The sequence below is a fragment of the Sebastes umbrosus genome, chromosome 13 (assembly GCF_015220745.1).
Source record: "Sebastes umbrosus isolate fSebUmb1 chromosome 13, fSebUmb1.pri, whole genome shotgun sequence".
Lineage (NCBI taxonomy): Eukaryota > Metazoa > Chordata > Actinopteri > Perciformes > Sebastidae > Sebastes > Sebastes umbrosus.
The window spans coordinates 16,942,852-16,968,582 of record NC_051281.1 but is presented as its reverse complement, the minus strand read 5'-3'; the positions used below and the strand labels follow the sequence as shown (position 1 = coordinate 16,968,582).

The following is a 25,731-nucleotide window of genomic DNA, read 5'->3' as shown; positions in this document are numbered from 1 at the left end:
ACCGTCCACCCGATCTACTTCAAACTTGGTGGGTGTATAACTCTCTGTGCGGAGACGGTGCTTCAGGGCTGTGCAGACTGAGTCGGGCATGTCGTCCGCAGCGGGTCTTTACAGGCCGTTGCTCATTGACTGAAGTTCTCTTTTGCTGCTGGATGCTGGATATACTAACGTTACAACCAGGGTCTGAAATTAGCACCCGCCAAATACGGGTTGATGTTGGCAGTGGCTGGTAAAATCATCAGGCCATCCGCCACTTTGGCAGGAAGGGAAATACGCTAGAGATGGGAATAGAGAACCAGTTCCCGTTAAGAACGTATTCTTAGTTGTGAGATTCCTTGGCATCTCATGCCTCCGTGACTATCGTCTCCTCTGTATTGATGCTTTGTGATAGGTATGCATGCACAATGACGCATACGCACGCCGTATCATGTTTCAGTTTGTTTGGGGGGCCAGGAGAGAAAAAAGAAACGCTCAAAAGCATGGCGCTACTACTACTAGACTTGAGGAGACGCACACTATTTTTTCCCTGATAATGCAACACTGTGACATTATGATGTGTTCATGCTCTGCTCAGTAAAAATGAGGTAACAATTCATTTTAAAGGTCTGCAAATTTCATGGTACTTAGTTAATAATTAGCAAGTAACCTATTTGAAATTTCTTTAGAATCACCATGCTATTGGCCCGCTCCGAATAGGCATTGCACAAGCTTAGGTAAATAGATAAAAGTAAGAGGCTCCTCAATGCGGAGTTTACCCTTCCCTATGATGTTTCCCTCTTTCCCACAGTGGATGCTGTTTGCTTAATTAAAGAGAGACTAAAATCTCTGCAGTTCTCAGCGCTCATTCATATGGCTTTATACGCTGTGCAGTGTGTGGATGGGACCTGCCACAGCCAGAGGGGATAAACTCTAATGACTTTTCACCAGGCCGGCTGCATAGCTGGCATTCCTCACTCTGACACACTGTAGGCCAGGGAGGGAGTGAGGGGGAGGGGCACAACCTACAGGAGGCGGGCCGAGAACTGGGTGGGTTTTGGGGCAGGGTTCACATCTCACCTTTTGGATTTTTATGTAAACTTTGTTTGTGGAAAGACTTCTGAGATGGTAAAAAATGCATTCAAGTGGTGGAAGAAGTACTCAGATCCTTTACTTAACAACTACTAATAATTAAAGGTCCTGCATTCAAAATCCAGCTTAAGTAAAAACTACAGTATCATCAGCAAAATGTATTTAAGGAACCAAGAGTAAAAGTGCTTATTTAGTAATATGTATTGTTGGATTGTTCTTACTGATGTTGAATTTTACTGTTGTAACTTGTCGAGGTGGAGCTAATTTGAAATACTTTATATTAGGGCTGACCAATTTTGATTTTGATTATTTTAACTGATATTGCAATATTTGAGGGAATGATAATTTTTACATCATAATTCTCATTTTCATTGAAAAACATATTAAAACAATTATGGTATTATGCATTTTATAAGCTCATGATATGCTTTAAATGTAGCTCTTACTGTCACATCATTTAGTATTTCCTCATAGTACCTATTAACTGTACCTAAGTATAGTACTTGAGTAAATGTACTGTACCACTGGCGGGAGACATGTGCAATGCTAAGCACTTACAATACAAAGTTGAGACAAGCAGTCCCATGTAAAAGGAATCCTGATGAGTTGCTGTAGTTGCCCATTCAAGAAAAATTTACATGAAACGCTGAGCTCTCTTTTTTTTCTTTCTTTGAAAGCTGAATCAAGCCCATTGTGCGCTCTCTGCCCACAATAAACAAATGAGTTCTGGTTAAAGAGACAAATCCACTGAGATTTGGGGCCTTTATTTATAAAAATCCCTTCGTCGGCTGTTATATCAGCTGACATTCAGAAAAAAATGAGGGATAAAAACTCCTCAATAGCTTGAAGACATAAATTAACGTCTTACACAGCAATCACTGTTTGTTTTTTCTGTCAAAGTCTGTGTGCATACAGTAGAGACGGAGCTCTCCTTGGGGCTTTGTTTTTGTTTGCTCCCTGTTTGTTTTTCAGGGCTTAGCATTGGGATGCAGGATTGTGCTAAGTGTGCACTGCACAGTGGCAGTGTCCCTTCCCTGGATGGATAAATAAAGTTAGCTGTGTGGTGTTTATGGAGGAGCAGCAGTGTGGCTGTGTGCCTGAAAGCCTGCTCTCAATCACACTTGTTTGTGATGGAGGAGAACAAAGTGACCCTGGACGGTGCACTGTTGACATACGGCCAAGTGTTACGTTGTATGATGTGCCTAAAAGCAGACACCCTGCATGTTAGGGGTGGTAAAAAAGGATTTTGAAATAGATTTTTTTAATGACAGAATCGATATATTTGCTTCACTTGAGTCTATGCGGAGGTAGAAGGAAGTTACCGCTTTTATTGTTGTAGTCTGACTAACATGACGTCATATCCGTTCTGTATCCGTCAACCAATACAAACTGCAGCCAGCCGGCCGTAGCGAGCAGAAACTGGCAGATACGACAGAGCAGAAAGCAGCGGAGGGTCAGCGTAGCTATGACCTGCACCCTCACATTTCTGACATGGACAGGAAACGTTATTGTATTGTGGTAACGTGCGGTCAAGCCAACCGTCACTCTCATCTCCGTGGTCAAATCATCCGACGCTACAACTGTAGAGCACCCATATACTGACATTTATGGTAAATGTATTCAAACGGCCCCGATGGAGCCGAGCATGGATGTATAAAGAGAATGGAGCGGAAGTATACACATGTGACTACGTCCGGTTTTCAAAATAAGGTGTTAACAAAGGGAACTGTATATACAACTTACATATATGGAAATAACATTGATTAGATTATATTCACCAGAGGTATAAAGCATTACATATTCCCTATAAATTAAAAGAAAATACCACTAATATGTGAGGGAAATGTATTAATAAATAATGCCTGACAACGACTGATATATTTGACTTCAGGGCGTCTCTGACTACATACATGCTGAAAATCAAACATTTTAATGTATTAATTTAGATATTTACCAAAGTAAACATCCCTAGAAGTGTATGATCTAACTTTTTCCCATGGTCTAGTGTTAAAAAAGTTAACAAAAATCACAATAAATTGTAATATCGAATCGCAATACTTGCAGAATCGCAATACTTGCAGAATCGCAATACTTAAAAATCGCAATACATATCGAATCAGGAGATAGGTGAACCGTCCCAGCCCTACTGCATGGTGTTGAGCATCATAAACACGCAGTATGACATCCCTGCTCTTCACTGTGCACACCGCTGTGCAGATAAACAGCTCAGTATCCCTGACTTGACTTAATCTGCTTTTAGTGTCTCCACTTAGTCTTTAAAAGCCATCGACACCATCCCCCACTCACTGAGCAGTGTGTTGAATTTGCTACACCCATAACTGTTCTCAAAATATGACAAAACTGTTTGTGCTTGTCATAAAGTGCTTTCATTTAAAATTCCTTCAACAAAATATTTCTCTCTCAAGTGACTTTACATGACTCTAACAAAAGTCTTGTATTGATGGATTCAGATTTTATTCTATTTTACAGCTATTTCCATTTTTCCGTTTCTTGACGCTTTCTCAAGTGACTGACTTGAGACCCAAAAATGTCAAATCCATCCAAATCCATCTTAGTTGCTATAGCAGCACCCCTGCTTATTCTGGTATTAACCTGATCCATGAGGCAGGTTAAACCTCACAAAATGCCCAAACAGCGGAGACGGGATCAGCAGCAAATAATGAGATTTTTTTGTCATGAGAGAGTTCTGCAGCACTTTGTTACTGCACGGGGAACTGAGGGGGCTCTGCTGTTCCTATTGTGAACTAGTGAACTATTCAAGACTCAGACAGGCCATGAGAAAAAGTAAGCAGTTCAATATTGACTGTCCCAGTCAAGCTTTTCTATAACAGGGATGTATCCTATAACATGTGTTTCCTCTGTCAGGAAGGGAGGGGGCCTCTGAGAGGGGGGTGTCGGGGCACAGCTTGGTTAGCTAAGGCAGTGCCAACAAACTATAACTACAACAGGAAGAAGGCGGCGTGCCATTCCTGGATTTTCTAAAAAAAAACATTTCAGTGCCAATCCTATGAGGAAATCAAAAATAACATTACAACACATCTTATTACATAATAACCACTAAAATCAAGGGCTGTCAAAGTTAACGCAATAATACCTCCATATCAGTGAATGAAAATGTGTTCTATGGGTACCGACAAGTCTCCCCTTTACAGACATGCCCACTTTATGATAATCACATGCAGTTTGGAACAAGTCATAGTCAAGTCAGCACACTGACACACTGACAGCTGTTGTTGCCTGTTGGGCTGCAGTTTGCCATGTTATGATTTGAGCATGTTGTTTTATGCTAAATGCAGTACCTGTGAGGGTTTCTGGACAATATTTGTCATTGTTTTGTGTTGTTAATTGATTTCCAATAATAAATATATACATATATTTGCCCAAAAGCAGCATATTAGTCCACTCCAATGTTGATAAGCGTATTAAATACTTGACAAATCTCCCTTAAGGTACATTTTAAACAGATAAATGTGCGATTAATTTGCAATTAATCACAATTAACTATGGAAAATCATGCGATTAATCGTGATTAAATATTTTAATCACTTGACAGCCCAACTAAAATCATAAAGATTTATTTTAATGTGTAAATACAATGAAATGTAGTGCCAATATGTATTGTGAACAATTATAATTCCCTAATTTATGTATGTAGCAAAAAGTATTTAAGGTACAAATTCTTATCATGTTTGTATATACAGTATCCTAGTTGTCATATGAGCGAATTGAATGTCATCCAATAAGAGTGAGAGATATGGATAAAATCCTTAATTTTATTTTGCAATATCAATATATCTGGAACATAATTGAGAAGCAGTTTATGGATAAAATAACCAGGTAGGAATATCTGTTTTTTGCTAATCCACCAAATTAAGTCAGATTAATTTGATCCAAAAATCATATTAAAATCCAGTATTGTCATAATGTACAGTATATGCATATATGGCATGTCTATGGCAAGTCTTTGATGGTTGAACATGTTTATATCGCCTTACTGTATATACATTTGTTGCCCCCTGTACAGTCGCCATCATGGCTGACGGCTTCTTTTAGCCCTTTGCGGCCTCCCTGGGGAGCTGTGTCGTATAGTATTACGGTTAAGTCCACTGCCACTTTAGTGGTGCAGGTGCACGGACATGCGTTCATCTCCTCCTCAGTCCTCTGTTTCCCTTGATTGTAAGCAGCACTCATTGAACCAGGCTCAAGAGGATTTCCAGTGATTACAAACAAAGAGCCAACTGAGATTAGCTGATCCTTGAAGGTTACCAAACTCCTGCCCTCTCCTACCCTTTATCCCCCCCTCAACATCTCCCTGCCACACGGCGTCTTCAAGTCGCTACCAAACCAGAAAATATTATCTTGAATTAATATTTATTAAAGATCGCATTACCTGCTTTAATTACTCTGTTGTCTGTTATGTTGTGTTCTTCTTATATCTCATCGTATTTGTCTTTGGTTCCACCTTCGCATAAAATCGTGTCTCATGCTGTTTTGTAGTTTAGTGGCTATAAAGATTAATCCACCCTCTCACTACATTTCAGACTTACACCTCCCTCCCAAAATGCCCTATTCCTAGATGACAATAACTTCCTACTATTCTCTCTTTCTTCCCTCATCTGACACTGTATATATACAGTATTACGCTTCTGTGTGGAAACTGCTGCTATTTAATCTGCTCAGTCTAACTGGCTTTCATTGTGGGATATTTGAGTTAGTCTGTTTCCTAAAACGGATGTTATTGATTAGCTGCTCCAAACAATGAGAAAAATGGAGCAGCAGTTAAGCATTAATCCAGGTGCATTGCTTTCTAAATGGCCATACTTAATGTGTAATCTAGCTGTTAATGACCAGCCTTTGGGTCATTTATTATGTCAACTGAAGCCTGCAATTACCGGTATATGGATTTAGCAAACGTATAATGCATCAGTGGCTCTAAATGTTGTATAAATATAAATATTATATTTCAGTAAGCTAACCGTATTAGGTTTCTGAAGTAAGGCACAGCATGACTCTGTTTTACCCTAATTTGCAAGTAGGGGTGTCACGATTCCGAAATTAGACAAAAAAAAAAAAGTAACGTTTGCATTTTGGAAGATAAAACAGCAAACTACTCAATCCAGCACTCGGGACTAGGCAGGCATGATTGGAAATGTGGGCCGTCCCTGCCTCACGATATTCAGGGAACTTCTTGCATATGCTGATGGCATCTTGCACTGCATGAATTAGACTAGCGGTTAGCGGACTATAGTAAGTTAGTTAGTTAGTTTCCTTACTCATCATAGCTCTTCTACTCTTACTTGGTTTAACATTAAGTCGCTGCATCCCCCGACAGAACAACACCACGATTGAATTTCAGCCGACATGCACGACAGTAAAATTACAACAAAACCATATTTTTGTAGATTACAGCACACTTGTAATATACTGCAGAAGGATTTATGTTTTGTTTTTATGATTATTTGATTTAATGATTATGTACTGAGGTGGGTCACACAGATACTGATGTTGAAAAGATGCAGCTTTTTATGTTGTAGACTGTAATTTTGAAACACTTTCTAAATAAAAAGGAAGTTCAGTTCTCTTTTTAAAGAAGAATTTGAAAGTGTAAATGACTGTTGTCAGGGCATAACACCAATGATCTGTTGATCTTTAAGAATCAAGACTCCATAGTCTAATAATGGCATGTTTAAATCGAGAATCGAATCGTGGATTTGGAGAATCGTGACACCCCTATTTGCAAGTAACAACATTTTGTGAATCAATTTTAATGCTGTCATAAAAATACTTCACTTGTAAATGAGTTACTTGATTCACACATAATTTTGTGTTTGCTTTTACATCTAAATTTTGTTGAATTTATGAAGTTAAACCTCAGTAATATAATCAGTCGTGTTACTGCAGGAAATGTTTCATTACTACACAGACGGATCCATGCAAAGTGTAGAGAGGAAACACAAGTGAGAGGTTTAATTACAGCCTTTAAAACAATGTCGGGCCTCTTCTTGACTAACCGAGTGTAGCTGTTTCGCCTCACGTCAAGCCAGTGTGGGCTTGTTTCAGGATCTCTCGGCTCTCAGCTTCCATGCTGCATGTCAGAGCCTGAACATGATGACAGCACTCCCTCCATAACCTCCTTCACACCTGGGCGCTGGCCACTGACCTGGCAAGGGTTGTTTGGATCAAATCACACCCCACAATAAGTGATGACAGCTTGTCATCGAGGTAACGTGCTTTTTCTTTGTGCAAAACACGACACCTGGATGTTTTGGTTTCCTGACTTGTACTGAATTAGTATCAATGAAAACTAGTTACAAGCTCAGTCATCACTCCATGTATCACTAAGTCTGTGTTGGCCTTGGGAGGAAGCAGTTCAACCTCTGCTTGTGTTTTTATAGCTGTGAATGTACTAGTAGGCTTCTTGTAACTCTCTCACCGTACAGTCCAGTCTGTATACGGTCACGTCTTCTTCCTGTATAGCGGGTTGAATGTTGGGAATGATTGTTTTCACAATGAGCTGCTGGAAGTGACACACACGTGACAAACAATGGCTGCATTATACCAATGGTCAATCTGAGTGCAGGGAGGAAAGTGTTCTTCTGTTTCGATGGAGTATGATATCACACAGTAGTAGTCACTGAAGAAAGGACTGGCAGGGAATGGCAGTTTTGCCACTTTGCATAAATAACCTATAAAGTTTGTTTGTTTTTCGTTGTCATTTGATGATCTATTTTCTTTCATGCAAATAGAAGTTAACAGGCTTTATTACTTAATAGAATAAATGCTGTCAATCAGTCAGTGTAGTATCATCCTGGGCCTGTAGGTGGCAGTAACAGCATTCATACACTGTTGTATTTACATCTGCATAGAGCCTCTCAATATGGTCTTTGTGTGTGTCTATGTGTGCACACATGTGGGTGAACAGCATATGATCGGCTACTTTCTGCCTTCAGCTGAAATGTGATAAGAAATTAAATTATTTGTATGATTGTTTTTTTTATCTTTAATGCTCCCGTGTGGCTGTGCAGCAACTTATCGTTCACTTTCTTAAGAAAAACAAACTGCATTTTATTTACCAGAGGTAATTTCAAATATGCAATTTGATCACTTTTGTGATGCACTGATAGCTTGAGTAAGCAAGTATTTTTTATTTATGAGATGACTCTGTGTTGTGTATAGTGAAGCCAAACCTCAGTTTGCGGGGGTAAGAGGGTGACTGCAGGCCCTGGGGGCTTGGCACTGCTTCAGACCATCTCTGCTGGTGCTGCAGCAGCAGAGGCTGTGGAAAGGCTCTGCTTTATTAGTAACATCTATTAATGATAAAGTGAACCCACCGCAGCAACCTCACTGCAGATCCAACAGAGCGTGGAGAGTGCATGGCATGTGTGTGTGTGTGTTCATACTTTTAATTTGTCTTATTCTGCGCCTGGTGACCCCACTACAAAGAAAAGGAAGCGGTACCCCTCAGGAAAATAGGCAATTTTTTTTCTCTTGGGATAAATAAACCATCCCAAAATACCAAGTGAAAGGAAGAGGATGTGGCCCCCGTTGTATTTGGTTTGTACCATTTTAGGACGGACAGGATAACCTTGTGTAAACTCAAGGTCAAAGAGACACTTAAAGCTTCAGTAGGCAGAACGTTTTTTTGCATCAATGGGGAAAAAAATCCATAATAACCTTTCAGCATATTGTAATTCAAGTATTCTGAGAGAAAACTAGACTTCTGCACCTCCTCATGGCTCTGATTTCAGGTTTTAAAAAATCTAGCCCGTGACAGGAGACTTGGTTCACAGGTCATTTCAGAGAGAGAGCGTTCCTATTAGCTTTTCATTCAGCGAAGGCAGCTATCAGTCACTTGCGAACTCCGATCAAACGGTCAAACTAGGCAGCGCTGATCAAATTTGAATTAATATTCTGTTACTGTAATGCCTTTTTCTCACCTCAGATGTTTTCAGAAACATCTTGTAGTGTACTAGTGATCAGCGCTGCCTAGTTTGACTGTTTGATCGGAGTTCGCGAGTGATTGACAGCCGCTCGGAGACGTCAGGCTCCAGCTCGGCTCTGATTGGTTGTTTTCCTCCGGTCTGTGAAATCTTGCAGATACCATTAGGAGCACCGGAGGACACAGAGGCACATGCTTTTTTTTTCAGATTATCTGTCTCATGCACTAATGTCAGGATATAGTGATTGTTTTATAAAAATACCTTTTTTTAATCATATGCCCCAATCTTGCCTACTGCTGCTCAAAGTTTAATCCGTGTAGTAGTTGCATGAAAAAGTCCTCTTCAGTCCACTCTGTTGTTCATTGTGTTATGTGAGAAGTATTTTGGGGTTGTAATGTAAACTTGGCATCTAAAATGTGAGGCACTTGGCTTATTGAAATTCCAGGCCTATCTTTGTAGCCCACCCACATGTGTAACTTTACCCACATAACTTTTCACTATTGAGAAACTAATTCCACTCTAGGAAGCAGCACACTTAACATTCTCAAAAGCCTCTCGAGGGTTAATAGAGCACCGTGGCTTTGTGCTCCAATAAAATTTTTACTTCTTCCATTTATTATGTTGTCGACCTTTTGGAGGAGGTCAGCGTTACTCTGAGAACACATCCACACAAACTCTCTGGTGTTCAGGAGTTTTGATTGAGTTTGAAGGACAGTGGGCAGAGAGAGGCGGCTTTTGTTATGGCAGCGTTTACACACACACACATCAGCAGGAAACAGCCACTTCCTTTTTGGAGACCCCGGAGAGTTCCAGCTGGGAGCCATGCCTGTTTTATCTGCCCTGCGTTGCTGGATATGTGGGTGATGTCACTATGGTGCACCACATTGTGGCCTATCTCTGGACAAACACACACACACATACACCCTGCAGAGCCCCACAGCGGACCCTGGGCATGGAAACACGTCCAGCTGCGGACTTGACCTTCATCCTAGAGAGGCTCCTCAGATGAGATGCCAACTCCTCTTAAACTCCCCTCTACTCCTCTGAGCCACGCAGGGACATTTCACATTTCAGTCTTTTGTTGTGTGTAGGATTGTCCACTCCTTGGTGTGAAAGGGGAAACTCAAGCTGGCCCTTCTCTGTCCACATGTGTTGGCTTTGATGTTGTTAATTCGTCTCCACCCACCACTTGCTGCTAACAGCTTGAAATTGCTGTATTAGTACAAGTGGTGTTATTTGGGGGTTACTGCAGGCCAGTGACCAGTGGGCAAACTCCGGGTCTGGAAAGTGAAGCCAATGCGGAAGTGCCTTAAACTTGCATTATCTCTAATAGCCAGCAGGAGGCGACTCCTCTGGTTGCAAAAAGAAGTCTGATTGTATAGAAGTCTATGAGAAAATGACCCTACTCCTCACTTGATTTATTACCTCAGTAAACATTGTAAACATGAGTTTGTGGTCTCAATCACTAGTTTCAAGTCTTCTTCAATACAGCATGATGTTCATTTAGTAAGTTATGGTCCCATTTGGAGTCAAAACATTAAGAAATGTAACCGGTTAATGTTATCGGTTAAACGGTTAAAAATTAAACAAAAAATTTAGCAAAACTCAGAGCAGTGGCTTGTCACTTACAGGAGAATAGCTAGTCCACCTTAACAGCCCATCTTAAGTGAGTCTGAGCCGGTGTTGCAAGACACGGGAGCTTGGATTGGGTCTTGAGGAGTTGTAGCATTTATTCACAGACAATTCAACTGTACACACACTGCACTGCTACGTTCACAGCTATAACGCCACCGACAATCCCACACTCACTGCTGCCACACAAACACGGTCTGTCGGACACTCGTTAACGTTACACTAGCGCTGACAGACCGTATGTGTGTGGCAACGGCGAGCACAAAGTCACCGACAACGCTACAGCTACGTTCCAATGTAAGGATTTGTGTCTTTTCTTTATTTCTATATCACTGTAAGCTGAGTCTTTGTTTGTTTTTTGGACAGTTGGTAGGATAAAACATGATATTTGAAATTTTATAAATGTATTTAATAAAATAATATTTTATTAAATACTTTACTATTTGTTGAGAGAATAATCAGCAGATTCATTGCTGATGAAAATGATTATTAAAATGAATATTAAAACATATATTGTTTATAATTTATTTACTGTATATACAGTAAGTCTGTATGTATGAATAAATTCACAATAAGGACTCTGGTTGCCTGTCAACACTATTCAAATGATTAAATAACATCAACCTCCAAAATAAAATCCTTAATCACATATTGAGGAAGATGTTTTAACTTTCACATTAAGTCTCTCGTGAGTGTTTAATTTGTAGCTGTAAACACTCACCGAAATTGTCAGTTGTATTGTAAAATACATTATGGGGGTCATACTTAACACTGTGCCCGTAAGTGTAGCCCACTGCAGAGAGTGAAGCCTTGCTGAAACGACAGCAGCAGTAATCCAAACAGCTCCACACACCCAGACCAACTCTTATCTCCTCTGCAGCTGCTGCAGATTTGAGCAGAGCTGTGCAGCAGAGCTTCCACATCCCACTGAGGATATTCACACTTGAACGTCCACAGATAGACCCACTCTGTGCCACAGCACACTTTAACCCACCCCTACCATTCTCACTGTACCCTTGCCTGGAGCTCCAACTCAAGATTTAGTATGGCTGACACAGTCAAACTGTGTACTGCTGGAGGCTACAGTACCACTTCATTTGTCAGCTACAGACATGCACAGTATAGATTCCCTCAAGCTGTGCAGGGGAACTGGAATGTGTACCATGTCACGCAGCAATATATACCATATTACACTGATTATACCGAGGCAGTGTGTGTTAAGCTGGGGACACACCAACCCGACATCAGAGAACTAGCGTCGACGAAGGCTGCCTGTTGCGTCGCCTCAAGTCGCCTTTGTTTTGGCTGACAAGTTGCACCCGAACACACAGCAAAGACTACAGCCGACGGCCAGTAAGCGCGGACATTCTACGCCTGCGGGACACACCGAAAAAACTAGGCCGACAGACGCTCACCAACGGACCAAAACTGTGCGACGGCCGGCCGTTGGCTTGATGTGTCAGGCCCTATTTTACTTTCCTGGCAGCATTTGTTGTGAAGAGGCTTGTTGCAGAGTGTTTGTTTCTTGACACAGGGGCAGTAGAATGAAACTCTGCTACACGTAATGACTCAGCAATCCTCAGCCTGACCTTAATAATTCATCACCAGTAGAGTATACTGTAAGCTTGTTGCAGAATACAGCCCAGAAGCAAACGTGGGGGGCATCTAATCAAACTTTCTGTTGGCATTGTGTCCTTTTTCCCCAGTAGGTTTTACATGGAGAGTTACAGGAAATATGGGAGTGACAGGGCTGGATTCAAACCAAGGATTTGGTAGCTACGTGGTTGGCTGGTCCAGCAAAACGCATCCTGGTTGGAATGTCGCAGAGCTGCCTATGCCACTGCATCATTTTAGCTTTTTAGTGGCAGCCACTTCATGCTCATTCAGCTCTTGTGATCAGATTATACAGTACCAGTCTCAACCAACTGTAGCTTCTCATGGGCATTCCTCTAAAAAGTCAATTTAATTTATAGCCAAAAGTCTTGAATCACAAATTTGCATTGTTGGGCTTAAATTCTATTTTGATGTCAGGAAAAAAGAATTGCTGAGCATGTTTGTGTTGTCATCCATCCATCCATTTTCCTATGCTTCTCCGGTGCCGGGTCGTGGGGGCAGCAGGCTTAATAGGGAATTCCAGACGTCCCTCTCCCCAGCAACATTTTCCAGCTCTTCCTGGGGGAAAGTTTTGACTGAGTTCATCTTTGCATGTAAACTATTAATTCAAAATCGATTCAGTGTTTTTGAGAGTCGATACAGTATCACAAAACATAATATCACGATATCTTTTTCTATATTTTCTTACACCCCTAGTCTGGTCTGGAATATTTTTCCTGCGATGTATTTATAATCCACATGTTTTCAGGTCATGGTGGCCTAGTGGTTAAGCATACCAGCCAATTCCCCATCCCACTCTCCCAGTGTTTCCTGTCTGTATCTCTACCGTCTCTATCAAAAAAGTCAAACTACTAACTACTACAGTATTGCAACAGCCTCACTGCATTGCTGCAGACCTGTCCTTACATGCAAAACAAGAATCTGTGTCCTCAGGGCAAAAGATTTATGACCACCAGCTGTGACACTTCAAACAAGGTGTGCTTGTAGTCGTGCATCATTGTCCACTTTGTCGAGCTCCTATTTAAGTTGGTACCCACTTAGTAATGATAACTGGCAGAAATCATTGAAAGCTGGCTGTTCCAAAAGGAATAATGAATAAAAAGTATGTTTTCTAACACAGTTTAATCAATAGGGAATAGATTTGCCACGATGTCGCCACCTATGCCCATATTCTTCAAACTAAGTAACGTACACATTTGTGGAATCTGCACTCAGTGTCCAAAAAAGAAAGAGTTCAAGTTAAAGAAAACCTGTTGCTTCTCGTCTATACAGCCTCAAAAAGGGGATTTATGACTTTGCAGTTTCACCACTTTTACGCCAGATTGCTTCTTGTTATTTTATATAGTAAGCCTAAAATCCTTCTTTGCAGCGACTGGGGGATGGAGACTGGATCCGAGGTGTGAGAAAAGGGATAAACCAAAGACGAGATGTATTTCCTAAAAATTCAATAGGCATAATCATATTCTTGTCCCTCCTTCCCCCCCAGTATCTCTCTCCCATTCTTTCTCTCTCTTACTGAATCCTCTCATCTACTCAGCTGCTTTCCTCCGCAGCTCCTCTCATCGTACACTCAAATGTAGTTCAGTGTGTCAAGCACTACTGAAATATTAACACAGCAGCAGGCAGAAATGCGTGCATGCACTTATTGCATAGTGCACCATCATGATGTAAGGGATCACCTCACTTTCTCCAGACATGCGCTTGTGTGTGTGTTAATGTATTTGTAAGGGCGTGATGGTGTCAGCACCTTTTAATGTAACTTAATAAAAGGTGAAAGTTTCTCACTTGGTCGATCTCTAAAAGGAAGTTTACAGATGGATGTTTTTGTTTCTAAGCGTAATGGAGGTTAGTGCAGCTGCTGCCAGTGGGACTTAGTGTATTTCAGTAGCTACAGCATCTGCGTGCCACTGTGACAAGCAGGATTCTTTTGACAATTCCCCTTGAGGTCATAAGGAGTCTTTGAGTGTGCGACATGCAGCTGCAGGAAGGGAAGAAGCCACGATAAATAAACCAAGATGCCCTGTTTCCTTGCCCCCCCCTCTCCCTTTTCCTCATAATCAGAGGGTGAAATATGGTCAACCGTAGCAGGTAGACAACGGCTGTTTGTCAAATGTCTTTTAACTAGGGCTGTCAATCGATTAAAATATCTAATAACGATTGTCCATAGTTAATCGCGATTAATTGCAAATTAATCTCACATTTTTTATCTGTTCAAAATATACCTTAAAGGGAGATTTGTCAAGTATTTAATACTTTTATCAACATGGGAGTGGACAATATGCTGCTTTATACAAATGTATATATATATTTATTATTGGAAATCAATTAACAACACAAAACAATGACACTTATTGTCGAGAAACTACATTTAGCATAAATAATATGCTCAAATCATAACATGGCAAACTCAAGCCCAATAGCTGTTAGTTTCCCCAAAACTGCATGTGATTATCATAAAGTGGGCATGTCTGTAAAGGGGAGACTCGTGGGTATCCATACAACCCATTTTCATTCACATATTTTGAGGTCAGAGGTCAAGGGACCCCTTTGAAAATGGCCATGGCAGTTTTTCCTCGCCAAAATTTAGCGTAAGCTTGGAGCATTATTTTTGGAAATGGTTGGTGCCAATGGATTCCTTAGGGTTCCTAGTCTCGTATGATGCCAGTATCTTCACTCTAGCTTTAAAACTGAGCCTCATCATCATCATCATCATCATCATCATCATCATCATCATCATCATCATCATCATTTTCAACCGCTTATCCGGGGTCGGGTCGCGGGGGCAACAGCTCCAGCAGGGGACCCCAAACTTCCCTTTCCCGGGCCACATCAACCTGCTACAACTTAAAAATTGCAAGTTGCAGTAATGCGTTAAAGAAATTAGAGGGGTTAAACGAATTTGCGTTATTATCGCGATAATATATAACTTTTGACAACCCTACTTTTAAGAGAGTTATAACCCACAGCTGTATTTTTATGTTGGGTTTTTGTAGTAAGGACTAAGTATGAGTGTCTTTGCAAATGTCCTGCAGAAAGACAAACAATAGAGACAGGAAAGTGATTTTTCCATTTGCACCGTTTTATAACATATTTCCTGCTTTAATCTTTTGTTTTCCTCATTGAAGTCTTGAGACATTTAAGTCAAAGGCCACGCTAGCGGATGAATCATTCCCTGGCATTTAAAAGACCCGTGTATGATCAAATTTTGTCTGTACTTGACAGAATGGCCAGCTTGTGATCAAGCAACAGCTAATCTTTTATAGGAAAAAAAGACTCCCTGTTTGATGTCTTGGCCTAAAAGGCTTAAATCCTCCCATGGCCTTGGTATGTTTTGTAAACCGAGATGTCTTTGAGGCTCGAGTCAGGTCACAGCATTTCATTTTATTGTAGTAAATTTGTCCCTTTTGATTATTTCATTTGTTTTATGAAGTATTTAATGGAGAAATGAACATATTTTGCTATTCATATTGTATTTTTCATTGTAACACAGGCTGCTTACTGCTGCATACTATATGCCATCCATTCAATGTGATTCATCCATTTGTTCTGCCTGTGGCTCTGGTTTCTCAGCTGAACTAAATAAGCATTCAGCCATATTGCTGTTTGCCTGACCATGGAATCAGACTCTCCCTCTGGATATAAGACCGCATTTATTGTAACCCATTTATTTCACAATTATTCATCCGGCTCCCAAAAGGAGTCTCATTTTGTGGAGTACAAAATGAAAGGGATTAATTCATTTCATGTGTAGTCAAATCTACATTATGCAAATGTGGAAATGAAAAGAATGAAGATAGGAAATGCACGTAGTGGCTCAAGAGGAGAACGAGCTATAGTGACTTAGTAAGTGAGACAGATGCACATGCGAGCTCGCGTTGCTCCGAAGCTCAGCATTGGTTGAAGCTGCAGCAGAGCTCACACAGCATCCTTCATCCCCCCCATCCCTCGCTCTCTGCTCTACCTCACTCACTCACTGTATCTCGTCTGCTGACTGAGGTATTCCTACGAGCACAGACTGGGGCAGCTAGGAATTACAGTGAGACTCTGTGTGTGCATAATTTCATCCTCCAGCCGGCTCTCCTCTCTGGATCCTTTTTTTGCCTGGACTCCAGCGCTCTTCTCCCCGGGTCAGGAGCTGTGGATTTGCTGGTCAAAGTTAGAGATCATGGACCAGGGAGGAGCAGGGGACGATCAAGGAAACTGGGTCACTGGCAGGCTCTCCTGACTGATGCCTGTTTGGACCTGGAGGAATGGGGTGCACCACCAGCACGGTTGTGATTGACGGGCTGCGTACGGTCTTAGAGAGGAACTGTAGTGGCTACATCTGTAAGGGAGCAGCTGAGCCCATTGGGCCATCTGAGGCTGAGCGAGCGCTGAGTCGGAGAGAGTCGCGTGCACTGCCAACACCGAGAGTACTTAAGGTGTGTGTGTGTGTGTGTGTGTGTGCAGACACAATATGTTTAGTTTTGTGCTGTTCATTACATTCAAATGGACAAATATATAGATATATCCATATATATTAGAGCTGCAACATCTTTCATCAACATTTTTTGTTTCTCCTAATATCAGTCCAAAACCCATCTTTAATACAAAACAGAGAAAAGCGGAAATCCTCATATTTTAAAAAGCAGGAAAGCAGTGAATGATAAATTAATTAAACAATTGTTTATCAAAATTTTTGACAATTAGCTTTCTGCTTATCCACTAATCGATTAAGCGGCTGATTGTTTCAGCCCTAAACTACACATCATAAAACAGTAGCTCAGTGAGACTCCTCCTTTTAGTGAAATGGCAAATGCCACTGAGTTTGGTGTAAATTTAATTTCAAACTATTTTTTCTGCTCAGTCAGCTGTCTCATAATGCTGCTCTATCATAAAACTAGTGATGAGATTAATTAATAGCTAACGGCAAATTATATAAAACAGAGAAAAGCAGCAAATCCTCACATTTGAGAAGCAAATGTTTTGCATTTTTGCTTGATAAATGACTGATCCAAATTGCTGTTGATTCATTTTCTGTTGGTCAACTCATCGACTTCTGTACTTATTGTTTCAGCACATATGCATGATGTGTATGGAGTGCTGTCTTTAAAAGCCTAAAACATACTGTATGCATTATTCCCCTTATAGAACTGTGTCTAAGTTGGTCTTTTATTGAGACATATTTGCAAATGATTTATGCTGCATTCCTTACCTGATTTCTTTTATTAAGATGCCAAAATGCAGGACATGAATATGATAAATGATTCAGATGTTAATGGTAGTAGTATATGTAAAGTATGCAGCCTTTCCCCCGTATTGACACAAAACTACACCTGCTGGTGTTCATTTTCCTGGCACTGGTACTCATGCCTTTCATATTTGACAGATTATAGATGCAACTACAGCAAAAATAATCATCATCCTCATTTCAGCCTTGTGCATATGTAGCCATGAGTGTTAACAGTATAAAATGTAGGGCAGTGGGAGGGCTGGATCTTGCCTCTCACTAAGCGCTGCTGCATGGGTTAAAGCCTCTGAGGGCCGGGATGGGGGTGAGGGGGGGGGACAGTGAGCTCTGTGTCTGCTGGAAATCAATCACCGCTCTTCATCTGCGAACCGGCGGGCTTGGCAGGGCTTCTGCTGCTCCGTACCAGCTTGTCTTGCCCTTCTCGTTTGTGTTTACTTACTGTACTGCGTGTGTGATGTCTCCTTCCCGTCGCTGGTTCATCAGATTTCGCAGCAGAGAGCAGAGTGACAGTGGCCCCGGCTGAGAGCAGGGAATTAGGTCAAGGGCATGGTTGCTTCTCTTGGCTCAGGGATGGTCTTATCATCCAGACGGGGTCAATTAATCCTCCGTCGGCATTTAGCAGTCTTACAAAATCAATAGTTAAATGTGTGCAGGGGATGTGGTTTGCTTAACACATTTTTGTCAGAGACAAGTGTAACTGTATGGCAGTAAAAGGTTATGAGACGAGTAAAACATAGAACTGAATAAATAACACTGTTAGTTGGATAATAAGAATAGAGTTAAAAATGTAAAGCTATATCCTTTTCCTTAACACCCAATCAATTGATATAATTAATTGACTCTTATAAAGGCTGATATACTTGTATTTATTTTCCACCTGCTCATGTTATTTTCATTAGCTTTTTTGCCATCAGGCTAACCGGATAAGAGTCAGTCTGTGAAACTTTAATTTAGCAACGTAACTTTGTTGTCAGTTATTTTTGACACATCTGATAACTTTACTGTTTTTGTCAGTTTTTGGGCACCACTGGATATAGGGCTTGTCTTGTTCTGTATATATATATACACTGACTTTAGCTTTCTACAAGAATATCTCAAATTGAGCAGCAGCTCACGCAGTCTTTTCTGTACGGGACGTTGTCCCTCGTCACTATTTGCACCTTTTCAATCCATTAGGCCTGGTTATAAAAAGATATAGGCCATTATGTTTGCCCTTTTAATTCCTTCTGATTGCAGCAGGTCATTATTTCTGGGAATTTAAAAATGGAGATGATGGGGTTAAAGGCCAGACACACACTCGTTTATACACACACACACACACATTCACAGACAAAGCTGTCTGTGGGAGGCTGATCTGTACTCTCTAGGCATGCATTAAGTAATTAAACGAACTATTCTGGCTTTTTCACCGCTCTGTTATTTCACTCGCTGATTGCAACAGCTCGGCCTTTTCCTTCCTCATGGAAACTCTCATCACAGTGTCAGGAAGTGATCTGCCTTCAGAAATACAAGTCACTGATTTGAGTTAATGCATCAATGTGTATTATGCTGTTGTAATTCAGGAGTGTCATGTTTCTCTCTTGCTCTCCAGAAAGCTATCAAGAAGAACACCTTTCAGTGTTGTATCATTATTCTTTGCTTTCACAAAGGTTCAGTTTCCCCCCGTTATTTATTTGAAATGTTTGGATGCTGTAACAGAAGCGTTGAGGAGCGTTGAGGTGTCTGCTGGTTTTATCAGAGGAATGTTGTTGCAGGGAAAGAGAGAGAAAGTGGTGACGCAAGCTTGGTAACAGATAAAAGCGCCTCTTATCCGATGATGTTTTGGGAGTAGCCTAATGCTTCGAACTCAGACCTGTGATGGTTTTACTTTCAATGAACCATGCCTAACGAATCAATTATGCTATGTTTAAAAGTTCCTTGTTTTGGGGAGTTGATGAAATACTTAACCAGCTCTGCATGTCATCAAGCAGAAACTATTTACAGATTAAATCCATTTAATAGATTCAATTACTTGACTAATGCTCTCCTTTCCTTCTTGACTAAAATGCGTCATGCTCTCACTTTAAACATGTGTGTTTAATATGACATTGCGAAATCTTCCCTGAGCCTATTCTTATAATATGGAGGACAAAAACGTACTTATTCATAAACAAATAAATATGCTGAATAGTTGCGTCAATAGATAAATTAAAAACCGGGAAATAAATAATGTCTTTAATTTAATGTTACCCTTCTACAAAATTACATTTATGTGCTTCCATATTTCTACATTTTAAAATGTATTTATTCCTATATTTTTTAGATTTCTTTCATTTATTTATTTATTTGTCTGTATGTTAATGAGGTTGGTGGTCCTTACCTCACTATAAAGCAAGATTGGTCCCAATTAATTACCAATTAATTCATTATTAATTATTTATGCATCTATTTATTCAATTCAGAATTTCATTATTTATTTCAGCATTTTCTTATATGTATGTTCTTTTATTTATTAATGTGCAATTTTATTAATTTTATGTATTTATTAGGGCTGTCAATCGATTAAAGTAGTTAATCGTGATTAATTGCAAATTAAATACACATTTTTTATCTGTTCAAAATGTTATTATGTAAATATAATTGCTTTATGCAAATATATGTATGTATTTATTATTGGAAATCAATTAACAGCACAAAACAATGACAAATATTGTCCAGAAACCCTCACATGTACTGCATTTAGCATAAAAAAATATGCTCAAATCATAACATGGCAAACTGCAGCCCAACAGGCAACAACAGCTGTCAGTGTGTCAGTGTGCTGACTTGACTATGACTTGCCCCAAACTGCATGTGATTATCATAAAGTGGGCATGTCTGTTAAGGGGATAAAAAAAAAAATTTAGCGCAAGTTTGGAGCGTTATTTAACCTCCTTCGTGACAAGCATGACATGACAAGTATGACATTACTTTGGTAATGGATTCCTTAGGTTTTCTAGTTTCATTTGAATCCATTATCTTCACTCTAGCTTTAAAACTGAGCCTGCTACAACCTCCGAAAAATTGATTGCGTTAAAGAACTTAGTAGCGTAACAATGAATTTGCGTTAACGCATTATCGCATTAACTTTGACAGCCCTATTATTTATTTCTGTTTGTATTTCAGTACTTATTTCTATATTTAGTGTATTCATTTTAATATTTCTGTATTTCAGAATTTAGCTGTGTATTTATTTATTGATGATTAAGTCACTTTTTGTCCTCCATATAGGAATTTCCTGTATATAGTGCAGTACTGTCTATATCATTACATAAACATTTATTCTGCTCTGCTCTTGTTTTCTCGTTGATATCTCTCTAAAGGTGTAACATTTGACAGTTAACCAGCATTACATACACACTGTGTTCGCATCACTGAGTGAGAACATTGACAATCAATAAGATCACCCTCCCTGCAGCTTTCATGTCTTAGCTTAATGGCTTTACAGTAAAACAACAGCACACTTTGCTCGGCGACAGGGTTGTTTTTCTTGGTGATTGCTTCCTACTTTTCAGCCACCCTGACGTTGCTCTGAGGAGGGCTTCAGACGTCACAGCATTTGTGTGTGCGTGTGTGTGTGTGTGTGTGTGTGTGTGTTGCTCTCTTGCTGACTGATACATTAAACCATTATCTCCAGCACTCATGTACTTAAAAGACATTCTGGTAACAGCAGTTTGATTTTTCCCACAGATTCAACGCCAGCATTATTCATATTCATTACTGGTACATTTAAGGCTTGCACTGATCAATAAAGTGGTCCTAAATGCTTGTCTCTTGACCTGTAGATTAGGATAAGAATAGATTAATAGAATTGATTTTTTACCAGAATCAATATATTTGCTTCATTTGAGTCTATGCGGAGGTAGAAGGAAGTTACCGCTTTTATTGTTGTAGTTTGAGTGACATGACACCATATCCGTTCCATATCCGTCAAACAAAACAAAAGCAGCCGGCCCCAGCGAGCCGATACGGGAAAGCAGAAAGCGGCGGAGGGTCGGCGTGGATACAACCTGCACCCTCACATTTTAAATCCAAAGTGGTAAACACCACACATGCAAACGGCCCGATGGAGCTGACCATGGATGTATGAGCTAGCAACGGACTTGGCGAAGTTAGCGGAAGTATACACGTGTGACTATGTCCGGTTTTCAAAATATGGTGTTAAACAAACTGTACTGTCTATACAAATAACATAGATGGAAATAATATTGAATTTTATTCACCAGAAGTAAAAAAAACATTACATGTCTCTTATAAATTAGAAAGAAAATATCACTAATTTGTAAGGGAAATGTCTATTCTTTGATCTTTGGGGTGCTGGAAAAAATTCAGTAAATAGTGCCTGATAATGACTGATATATTTGACTTCAGGACATCAAACATTTTTACTGTATTCATTTAGATATTCTCTGAAGTAAAAGTCTCTAGAAGTGTATGATTCAACTTTTTCTCATGGTCTAGTGTTAAAAAAGACAAAAACAAGACAAAAAAAATGCAATAAATCGTAATATTATATCGCAATACTCATATAATAGCAATATTTAAAAATCACAATACATATTGAATCGGCACCCGAGTATCGTGATAGTATCAAATCGGGAGATACGTGTATCGTCCCAGCCCTAAAACAGATTGTATTATTGTGTGCACTGCTGTACAGTTTCTCGAGACTCTGTTGTGCGAGACGACTGTCTTTGCCTCATGATTGCATCCTGTTATTTTTGATGCCATTGTATCCCATGTCCTACTACAGTAACGTTATTAGGAGAGGGTGTAGACACGGTATGGTGTCATTATTACCTCCATGTTAAAATCTCATTCCCAGCTCACAGTTCAGTACTCTCTAGGGAATGGACTGAAAACAGGCTGCAGGATGGTGGGTCCTGGTCCTGCTGCTGCTGCTGCTGCTGCTGTAGCGGGGCGGCGAGGGGTGGGCCATGTTTTTGTTACATTCCAGGTTACACCCTGTTTTGCTTTGGCTCACGCTGGGAAGGCCTGGAGATTGCATCAAGCCTGTGTTAAGTAATCAAGAAGCCTAGTCGTAGTCCCGTCCAGGCTGAGCATTACAACTTGATAGATGTGGAAAAATTTAAAAAATGCGTGGAAAAATTGCTCAACGATAACAACAAACTGAAATGAGAGGAAAAAAGAGCAAGGAATCCACCAACTGTCCAAATCTGGACAACTATAGGCAGTAAAGTACTGTAATGCACTTGATACAGCGGTATACTTAAACAGTTTTGAGCTATTGTGAGTCTGGTCAGGATTGCATCAGGGGTGGAGATGTTAAAAGAGTTATTATACTCTGACATATGTTGTGCTAACCAAATGTGAACATGTAACAACACTGTTATTCAAAATAATTTGTATTACGTATAATTATATAAAGATAAATTACATCTTTTCATTATTGCAAGACGATGTGGCGTCATGAATTTGAATTAATTCCTTTGTTAGTTTTTCTCTCCAGCTTTGTCATAAAATGACTCAGTGTTGACACATAATTAAAACCAGCAAAAATCCCAAATGGCTTTAGAGGACAAAACCAGAACCTTTTAATGAATTATATCTTAAATAATGACTGATTGGATTTAGCCCAGTTCCAGACCTCTGAATCACTGCTCAGCCTGGGTTGGTTTCCATCCCTGCGTGCAGTCATCAATGTATGAAACAGTCTCTTTTTGTACACTACTTATTCACACTGAGCACAGGGCATATTCAACTGCATTTGAGCAGAATACACTTTTTCAAAAACATCCTGTCAGTCTGCTTCTGGGAACACTTTGCTGCTCAACACAAGTGTTTGTTGTGCCACTAAAATGGCTCAGTGGTCCTTCCTGCTCAGACCCAAATGCCAACTTGCCCCAAAGAAATACATTTGTATTGGTCTCCATGGATAAATCTGCATGACATTGCAAGGTCTTTAGTTGTCACTTGTAGTTGTCACTCACTTGGGAATCCTGCACCAGAGCTGCAGCGTAGAAAGGAAGTCTGTCTGAAGTTTATCTCTTGTTGATGCAGATATGAGATGTCTGGGAGAGGAAGCTTGCCTTTGTACAAACTCAGAGATCAAAGTCAGACATCTAGGACGTGTAATGTAGCATTACTCTATGCACACTATGTCCAATGATGCTAGTGGCTTATCATTGTAACCTGCATGCTTTAGTGTATAGATGAATAGATAGTCCACCAAATTGCATTTTTATCGAACAATAAAGTGGCTTCCTGTAGAGAGTAATTGGTCAAAATGCAAAATGACTTAAATTTAGTTTTCAGTGAAACCGTGTTTAACTATAGCATGAATCACAGAGTGTGATACAGTAAACAAGCATGTGTTTTACAAAGATATCTGATGAAATTGGCCCGAGGATTGTGGTTAGAGGAGGGGGAGGAGTACACTGCGCTGTCTGTAGTGAGCATCCAAACTGGAATTCTGGTTATGATTAACATCCAATGAAATATAGAGAAGTCGTCATAACAAATGTGGTCCTGATGCATGCTTCATTATCCTGCCAAATTTGTAGTTTTCTGGAAAGCATCTTATTTACAGGATGAACTGAAGCATTTCAGTTCAACAATAGCTAAAACACACAGCTATCTGAGACAGGAAGCGTATGATGACTGACTTTGCTGCTCTTAAACCCCCACTTGGTGAGCTGACATGCACCCAGGATGACACTGATTTGTAGCTCACTTCACTATTGAGCCTGCTTGCATGCGGAGGATCAGCTTATATCCCTTAAACACACACACACAGTCCACGCATGGATCGAGGTGTGCTGATCTGGTTCTATGCCAGAGGGCAGTTCACTTCATAGTCAACTTTTCTCATGACAGGAGGGACCTGATCTTGTGTCAAAGTCTGTTTTCTCTTTGAATAGTGTTCAACTTAGAGCTGCCTTCAGTGGGTGGGGTGAGGGCTTAGGTTGGGTTCACACATTAAGGCCCTGACGCACCAATTTGGGGCCGTCGGTGAGCGTCTGACGCCCTAGTTTTTTGCTGTGTGTCCCCCACTGTTGGCACTAAAAGAGAAACAGAAGTGAGGAAAAGCAAGCAAATGAATAAAGTCAAGAGGACACACACAGAAGGCTCTTCTCATTTTTCACATCTGATCATTCCAATACACGGATATTTTCACGACAACATGACCATCATAACAATGGCTTGTATACCCGCAGTCCTCGGTCTTCCGATTTCCCTTATTGAATGACGAATACGGACTACCGCTACCTGCTGGTATGGAGCATTATTTCATCCCATGCAGGCGCAAGACGTACGTGGTAGTTGGCGGTCGGCTGTAGTCTTTGCGGTCTGTTCGAGTGCAACTTTTTGGCCAGGACACGGGCTAACAGTCGGCCTTCATCGCCGCTAGTTCTTTGATATCTGTTTGGTGTGTCTGGGCCTGCAGGGTAAGGTGAAACTAAGGGGGTATCCTGTTGCCCACCCGGGGCTTGTGGCCATACTCTAATTACTCAAACTACTTAAAAGAGGTCAGTACTATAGGAAGGGAGGGGAAAACAGTCCAAGGGCTCAGTCAGTTGACAACACGTCACCCAAAGGCCGTCCTCGCTAAGCCACCGCCATGGACTGGGCTGGCAACGCACTTAAACCTTCAGAAAGCCCAACTCTATCTTTAGATCTGCACACAGAGAAACCGAATGAGTGCTCTTAATTTCGTTATTCTGAGATTCACTTAAATTTCACATGCATACTGTACAATACCTGCACATGGAGAAACCTAGAAGAGCGAGTGCCAGCAGTGTTTGATGCATGTGGCATAAGTAGACCACAGAGTGGAGGCACACCCAGACACACCTGCCTTCAATCAACCCACTGAGTCACACAGACATTGGCTCACAGCAAAAGTGAAATCTGACATTGTAGTAATGGGGTTTCTGATTGTGTAGTTGTGCCGAATATAAACAAGTCATTGACAACGCTTGCATTACTTGATCTGTTGTATTGATTTTCTTTATTGTGATATATGTTGATATGAGAAAAATCTTCTTATTTATATCACAATTTTGACCATAATACCGACCCCTGTGTGGGGCCCGTTGGGGCATGTGACTGTGGGAGGGGAGCAGCTGACTTGGCCCTGCCCCCCCACCCCCCTTCACATTAAGCTTAGATACAGGCGTGAAAAGATAACATCCTCCCCTGCTGTGGCCCACCGAGGAATCTGTAGGTCGGGCCCACTCCTCGGTG

At 40.6% G+C, this 25,731-nt stretch overlaps 1 protein-coding gene across 4 annotated transcripts in view; it reads left to right on the top strand.

Moving 5' to 3' along the window:
* The window catches only part of zmp:0000001200 (dedicator of cytokinesis protein 9), a 111,050-nt gene that overhangs the window by 14,315 nt on the left and 71,004 nt on the right, over window positions 1–25,731 (top strand). Inside the window, exon 1 of one of the 4 annotated variants that reach the window (XM_037789445.1) lies at window positions 16,285–16,696. The exons of 2 other annotated variants lie outside the window; for them this stretch is intronic. In XM_037789445.1, the coding sequence (XP_037645373.1) occupies window positions 16,526–16,696 (171 nt within the window). In that variant the 5' untranslated portion in view covers window positions 16,285–16,525. Of the gene's footprint in view, window positions 1–16,284; window positions 16,697–25,731 lie in introns of those variants that run through there. One more of the 4 variants, XM_037789443.1, reaches the window with a different exon arrangement.